Raw genomic sequence first — 8,029 nt, forward strand, 5'->3', positions numbered from 1 at the left:
TGACAGCCAATTCGACACCCTGTCAGGCTAATTCGATACCCTGTCAGGCCAATTTGACACCCCGAACAGGTCAATTCGATACCCCGTCAGGCTAATTCTATACCCTGTTAGGCCAATTCGGCACCCGGACAGGCCAATTCGACACCCGGACAGGCCAATTCAGGCCCAGCACAGCCCAATTCCGAGGCTCCACAGCGCAATTCGAATACCTCCGGCGAGTCCGCCAGAACAATTCCAGACCTCGGCAGAGCAATTCTTTTGTCAGGAATAAAATCCAGGCTAATTCTGCGACAGAGCTCCTCCCTAATTCCAGCCCGGATCCTACCCTCCTGCTGGAGCTGCAGGCAGGCAGGACAAATACTTCGTTGTCCGCCTGCAACCGTGTATTATACAAATGTTTATCTATATAATATAGATAATAGTACACTTTGTTATAGAGCTTGTCATATGTTGTGTGATGTTGTTGATGATGACGTTCAGAGGTCGGCAAATCGGTTTCTACGGCTTCGGGAGGGCATTAGGGTTCTTCACCAGGGTACCCAAAAATTTCGGTCGTGTCCGAAACCCTCTGAATAACTTTTCGGGGCCCTCCCCGAAAGTTTTCCTGTCAGCCTGACAATGTTTTCTGGCACCCCGAACCTGTCTGAAGCGGTTTTAAGGTGTAAACGTTAGCAACCTACAGTATCGTGGTATCTCGGGAATCCGTTTTATGCCATAGGGCGGTTTTCAGGGTAAAATTTAGCTAGGTAAAATTTAGCTAGGATGGCTGAATAAACAGGTGTTTGACTTTATTTTGGAACATGGCGCCTGGGAGCAATCGTTCAGGCGGGGATTTTACCCAAAACCAATGGGGCGCCGCTCCTCATCCACCTCTGCAGCAATCGCCTCCACCACACCTGCCACATCATCATCATCGTCCGTCTCCTCAGACGGGTACACCCCGTTATTAGAAGGATAATAGGCCTCAGCAATTTCACTGCCCACACTGCCCTCATCATCACTCTCATCAGGCAGAACACAGTCGCCCACCTTGGCAATACGGTGCAGGAGCCCATCCGGGTTCTAGGCCTAGAACCAGTTCCCCTAGGGGAACTGATGCGGAGTTTACACCGAAATCCCCAGTCGCTTCTACTCCTGCTGCTAACGGCAAAGTTGCCCACCCAAACAGCGTGCGTTAAGCGTGGCTTTAGCGTCCACCGCATTATCAAGAGCAGGCTGCGTAACTGGCTGTCTGTCCCATCCATTGATTCCCTTCTGCATGTTGGATTATTCGGTCCAACAGTGGATATCCCACCATCCACCATTACCACGCTGTACTACGCCATACGAATTGCAAGTCTAAGGCGATGATCCAGAAGACATCTAAGATCCCTCCTCATCCAATCTTCCGCACATCCTCAGAGACAGAGGATACAGCAATTGCCGCCGATCCAGGGTGTGCATCTGGGTGCATCAACTGAGGCCTCGAGCTCAACATCATACCTCAGCAGCCCCTACGCTCTCGACAATGTCGGGGGTCTGTGTTACAAAGAACTTTCATAGCGCCACTATTATACTCCTTGTATGATAGGAACTTACCAGATGCCTTAATGGAGCCGCGAATCCCGAGGGAGATGGGGGGCACCTTGGTTGAGCGCTGACTCATCATCCGCTGACTCGGGCATGTTTAATTATGGATATGCTTAGATGTGGGATATGGATATTGCTTAGATGTGTGAAAGTGTGTGCGATACTGCTGCAATGCACATTTGTACTTGTTGTTTGACTGGTGACCAAGCGGGCCTTATACTGCAAGCCCGCGTGCTTGGCCGGTTTCCTGGCCGGTTCCCAGGCCCGTTCCGCGCCCGGAAACATGCAAATCTACGCAGGAATATCGCTCGGTTTTCTCCGAAAATGCCTTCGGGAAGCTTCGGTGGGGCCCCCGAAGAAATGCTTCAAAAGGCCCCAAATCCGTTCGGGATGCTCCGGGGCGCACTATTTTTCCTTTCGGGCAAAACGGAAAAATCTCAAAAATGTTCGAGCCCGAATCGGGGTGAAGAATCCTGGTGTAGTAAGCTACATTTCCCTTATAATATTTCAACGATTACTGTTAACGATAACTGTTGACTCGTTAACGATCTGACTCGAGTTTCGTACATGTTACGAGTATCGTCACATGCCTCGAACATGGCCGTTGTTCGTAGCGAACCTAACGGGCTGGGGCCCCGGGCCCCACCGACATCATCCTAATACGGCAGGACCGTGGTAGGGAATCTCCGGCAGGTAGGCCGAGATATAAGCTACCCGGGCGGAGTGCTCTCGGCTGCGGGTACTGTGGTGCGGACCCGCAGGACCCGCCTTATTTGCCGACCGTCAGATCGATGGATTCAGGGCGATGACCAGGATCCACTTCGCCTCGCACTTTTTGATACTGGGCGATGGATGACGTACAACAAAGCAGGTTTTGGACTGCTGCTGTTCCGACAGCACACCCATGCACGCCACGCAGTCTGGGCCGTGCGATTCATTGCACAAGCACTGCCGATGGCAGGTTGTGAAGGTAGCGGCGTAGGATTGGAAGTAACTGTGGGGCAGGCGGGGATGAGGAGGTGGCAGAGGCCCGGGCCCTACACCCCTGGGTACGCACACTGTCCGCCTACCTGGAGCTCACCCACCCTGCACTCCAGCCTTGGGCTCTGACAACCACCCGGCCCACGGGACCATGGCTCGGTGGCAGAGACCTCCCTGCAGACATCAGCCGGATCGTGGGGGCACTAGGACACCTGCCGTCAGTGGAGGACATTGGCAGAACCCTACTAAAACCTGGAGATTGGTGCTGGGCGGCAGTGCTATGGGGCAACCCACTGCTGCCCAATGCAGCCAATGATGCAAACACCGAGGGCCCCAGCCGTCGACCAGGCCTGGAAGCATACCACACGGCACTGACACCATACAGGAAACTGCACACAGTGGGGGATCTGGTACGGTGAGGGAAGGGGCAAACAACGACCCAACCACCACCCTCCAGGGAGCAGCCTGGCACTCGTGGGCCCGTGAGCACCTCGACCCAGCCACAGTCCCCGCCCAGCTGCAGGACAAGGACACCACCTTTGCGGCTCTTGGCGCCCTACACAGCGACATCAGCCCGGCCTGGCTGGAGGCAGCACGTGCAGCGGAGATCAGACTGCGACAGCGGCAGCAGGTGGAGGAGGAGGGGCCCCAGCAGCAACCACCAGCATCAGCATCGACCCTGCCAGACTGCACACAAGTGATGACCATGATCATCGGGCGCCTGGGGTGGCGCCTCCCCGGGGGGACGGACACTGTGCCGCTCTGCCGTCTAACGGTCAGTCAAGTGACACAGGTACAGAACGGGCATGCCAACAAGCGGTGCATACACCTGATGAACGACTTCATGCAAGAGGCCCTGAACATGCCCTAGAACCGGGCTCAGCCAACCCCATTGCCGAGCTTAGCCGCTTTCAGACAGCTTTGGCATGCTTATGGCATGGGGTGCGCTGGGAGAATGAGAACAAGGAGACCTTGTGGCATCTTGCGGTGGATGGCGTGCCCCTACCTGGCAACACGCACCTAGCCTGGGTGCCCACTGAGCCATGCAGATGTGGGAGATATGGGGGCACCGCCGGCCGACCCTGCCCACCACGACTGCACCACTTCTGGGAATGCCCAGTCGCGCGAGCTGTGCGGGAACAGATTGACAGGCACCTGCCACACGCTCAGACAACAATAGGGACCACCACCACCCGGCAGCAGCTCTGGCCCACCCAAGCGCCATCCGGATGTGAGCAGGCCCCCTGGGATGTGATCACCCTAGCGGTGCTGTCCACCATGGAAGTAGGCACGTTCTGCCTCCGAGCAGTAACTTGGTGACAGGGAGGGGTGGGGGTGATAGCGACAGTGGGACAGCAGCAGCAGCGGCGACAGCAACCGCAGCAGGTGCAGACCATGATGGGGCAGCCCCAGCAGCAGAGATCCCGCCAGTGGGCCATCACAGACTTCTTCACCCTGGCGAGAGGTGCGGTGACAAGAGGGACCCACCCTAAACACCCAGTGGATAATGGGCCAACACAGAAAGCAGGGGCAGGAGGGGGCGAGGCGGTGGCAGCAACAGCAACAGGGGGCGCAGCAGGAGCCTCACCGCTGGCCTGCACACACGCCCGGGTTGTGGCAGACTTCTGGGCGCGCCTGCGCTCATTCACAATGCTGGAGACCCCCAGACACGGCTGGGACAGAGTCAGGCCGCAGCACCCCATCCTGGCGGTCGTGGAGGAACGGATGCGTGTGCAGCACCGGTGGAAATCACGGCCTAAATAGCCGTACTAGTGTCGGGTCAGGGGCGTTTTTTGTAGGAAGCAGGGAGAGCGAGGGAGAGGGGGAGAGAGCCAGGAGTAGGGATAGGTGGGAAGGGCGAGGGGGTGAGGAGAGCAGGGAGGCTCTGGGCAGGTGGAGGGCTGGGGGAGAGGGCAGTGACCTGGCCTAGGGTCGTGTGATGCAAATTATGGTTTTTCAAAATGTGTATTGGTCTAGCAGGGGGAGTTGCAGAGCCGGCCTGTGTGTGCTCATGTGTTCGTGTGTAAGCCCTATCCCTGGGAATTGGGGCCCGTCGAAGAGAGGGGAATAGGTTCTGTGCTGTCTGACATCAGAGTAGAGACGGTGTAGGTGGCTTGTGGGAGTGGAGAGGAGGTGGGAAAGCGGTGGCGGAGAGTGGCTTGAAGAGGGAGAGTAGGTGATGCCGGCCAGGGTCAGGAAGGGAAAGATCTCAGTGTGGTAAGCGGGAGCAGGCAGCGTCTGTGGGGCGTGCCTTCTTCGGGCTTTGTAGGGGGGCGCCGTGCTGGCTTGTCATCCCCCCCGCAGCAATAGGTGTTTTTGCTTTGTCTTGCGCTGGGCTGCGCCCGGGAGCTGGCAACCCTCAGGAGGAGGAGGTTGCCATGCGGACAAGTTTTTTGCCTCGGTTGTACGTGGACCGGTGGGGTAGTGGTGGCCGCCCTTGGGAGGTGTACGTTGCTCATGGTAGTTGAACAGCTGGCCTTCAAGGACCAGTGTGTGAGTACTCGCTTGTGTTTGCCTTGTTTGTGCAGCCGTGTCTCGGCTTATGTGGTTTGGCATCTCAGGCCTGTGGTCCTCCGTGTATCTCTTGCCTCGCTGGCTGCGTGGGTGACCTGGACTAGGAGAGCCTTCTGAGGGACCGCGCCTGATGTGGGTAGGTCTTCCCTTGCCTCGGTTTTTTGAGTGTGTAGTGGAGCCCCCTGCGTAGAGCCCCTGCCCCCGGTGGTGTTTTCTGTTTGTTCTTGTTTTGGCGGTCAAGAGGGACGAGAGTGTGCGAATAGGCTGGCCAGGCGAAGTGGGGCCATGTTGGCGATGCAAGACAGCGGCAAGTGTGAAGGCCGGAATTAGGATTAGGATTAGAATTAAAATGTGTAGGTCGACCAAAATTTTTTTTTGTGAGTTTTAGGCCATCACAGGCTTTTACCTTTGTCGCCTCTGCGTAAATACTGACAGACGGTGTGCCGTTGGCTTTCCGAGCGAACGTTGCCGTGTCTAGCTACCGCAGGACCGCTGACCGTTGCAGCTGGAGTTATCCTTCATCCATCTTTCATGTAATCTTCTTCTCCAACTACGATCCCTCAACCATATCCTCGTTAGTGCACTGCCTACGTTGCCGCTTTCGTTGGGGTTCATTGACGCCTGCTGAGGGGCTTTGCGCTTGGCCGTGCGTACGTACTCACGCAACCGGAATAGTCACTAAGTGATGGTGCTACGAGCACTTTGAGATTTACTTAGGAATCCATTGTATAATATATAAGTTTATTGAAAACTCGCGCTGCACGCAAATGTTTTGGACGGTTGATTTATAACTAACTCTTCTGAAACCATAACCACCGCTGCTGTTGCCACTTGCGGAAGCCATGCTTGCAACTGCTCCTGTGCTCTGGATGCGTTTTATGGTAGTAAATACATGTACGAGGCTGGGTTGAACTTCTTCCACCCGCATTATCGCGGCTTTTAGAACGCGAGTTCGGATACAGTTACCTGATTTCATCCCGGTACGAAAATAGTTAAGAGTTGGTTTACAAGAGATGTCCACGCACTTCCATGTGACACATGCGTTGACTCGTGGCCTTGCGCGGACTTTTGAAGACGCGCTTGCCTTGGAGCCCCCAGCCGAGCCCATTGATGTAAAAGTGGCTTATAATCAGCATGAAAAATACAACGAACTCTTGAAATCGATCATTCCAAACGTACTTGAGATTCCAGCGGATGATAGCTGCCCGGACTGCGTGTTTATAGAGGATACTGCCCTCGTCATCAGCGAGTCGCATGCAGTGATCACACGCCCAGGTAAAGCCCGCACGATCTCGTATATCTCTCGGTGTGACGTGCAAGATCCACTAAACATTTTGGGGTTTGCTTCTGGGTTCAAACCCTCGCCCCGTCCCCTTCCTCCAATCTAGGCGTGGCTTGATGACCTGTATCATTCTGCCCAATGTGAAACCGTAGACCCCAGGTGTGAACCCAAACTCGTATGCACTCCCTTACGAATGCGCTACAAGCCTCCCTCCGCGATCTTCGCGCCCCGTCTTTGTGTTTTACCACCACCGTGGCTTGGCAGCATAACTACAAGCAACAAACTCCCCCACCCACATACATACATATGTACATACATACAGGTGCACCTTCACGCCAGCGGGAGCCTGACCCTGTTGTGGAGGCGCTGCAGTCACTCGGCATTTCCCATATTGACAGACTCTGCGACCCCGCAACACTTGACGGCGGCGATGTGCTCGTACTGCCCTGGGCCGTACTTGTGGGCACCAGCCGCCGTACGAACAAGGAGGCAGTAGCGCAGCTCGAAGCGCTGCTGAAGGCCGCCGGTGGCCCGCCGCTGTACGTCTTTTCCGTACAGGATGCCGCTATCGCTGCGGCCACCACAGCCATAATGCCTGCAGCTACGGCGGCGGATGGCAAGGTCGTAAGCTCCCCTGGTCCCGACGCGAACGCCGCCGCAGTCGCTGCCCACAACAACAATACACTGCACTTCAAAAGCGTCTTGTCAGCTCTGGTGCGCCCCAAGCGGTAGTGATTTTATTCATTTAATGTAATTGTTTCCTACAGACAGATGAATTAATCAATTCCTACGGTCGGTTAATAATTCCTTCATATACAACCCCCCCACACAAATACCCCCCCGGCCCCACTCCACAGGACCCGCACACACTGCTGGTGGCCGACAGCCCCATGGGTCATGCCCTAGCAGATCAAATCCGCGCGGTCCTCCCACATCATCATCAGTTTCATCATCAGCAGCAACAACAACAACAAGAGACCCCTTCTTCCTCCTCCTTGTCCTCCCCATCACTATCGGCACCGGCACCAGCTACTGCTGCGGGTGCCGGTACGACACCTTTGGATCTCATTTTTGTACCGGACACCCTGGCGGCCAACGTGCTGAGCGCAGGCGCCCACGTGGTTATGCAGGCGGGGTTCCCCGCCAGCGAGGCCATTGTACGGGCTGCGTGTGAGGCCCGAGGCATGACGTTGCACACGCTGTCCATGAGCGAGCTGGCCAAGGCTGATGGGGCACTAACCTGCTGTAGCCTGCTGTTCAGAGCGCCGCGGAAGGCGGAGCAGTAGGAGGTGGAGGTGCTGGTGTAGGCGGAGCAGTAGGAGGTGTTCTCAGGCGGCGGCAGTGAAGCAAGGGAGGAAGATGGTTGGAGAGTTTGGAGTTGAACTTACCCGGGTAGTGGTGGAGGTGGAGGAGGAGGTGGAGAGGCACATGAACTATAGGGGTGGCGTGTGATGCGTGCACTCATGCGTTGGTGGGAGATATATGGGTAGGACGCGCGCGTGCACGGCAGGCATAGATCTGGGGAGTGTTCACACCCTCACTGTTTGTGGTGTGAAGGCGGCCTTATATAGATTCGGCAGTAAGGGGGATGTGCGTGACGCGGAATATGCATGCGGCGTTAGAAGGGGCAGTGAACGGAGGTGTCCAGTCGCGTATGTGTCGTATTGTAACGAACTGAGCCTC

The 8,029-nt window shown here is 56.0% G+C and overlaps 1 protein-coding gene across 1 annotated transcript; it reads left to right on the forward strand.

Annotated features, from left to right (window-relative positions):
- Nucleotides 1-5,944: 5,944 nt before the first annotated feature.
- On the forward strand, nucleotides 5,945-8,029 carry VOLCADRAFT_107179 (uncharacterized protein). The gene is made up of 3 exons (XM_002956293.1): nucleotides 5,945-6,339; nucleotides 6,669-6,967; nucleotides 7,204-8,029. Exons 1-3 carry the CDS (start codon nucleotides 6,078-6,080, stop codon nucleotides 7,630-7,632), a joined length of 990 nt encoding a protein of 329 aa, XP_002956339.1. The 5' UTR covers nucleotides 5,945-6,077; the 3' UTR covers nucleotides 7,633-8,029.

The sequence above is a fragment of the Volvox carteri genome (genome assembly GCF_000143455.1).
Source record: "Volvox carteri f. nagariensis unplaced genomic scaffold VOLCAscaffold_60, whole genome shotgun sequence".
NCBI classification, from domain to species: Eukaryota; Viridiplantae; Chlorophyta; class Chlorophyceae; order Chlamydomonadales; family Volvocaceae; genus Volvox; species Volvox carteri.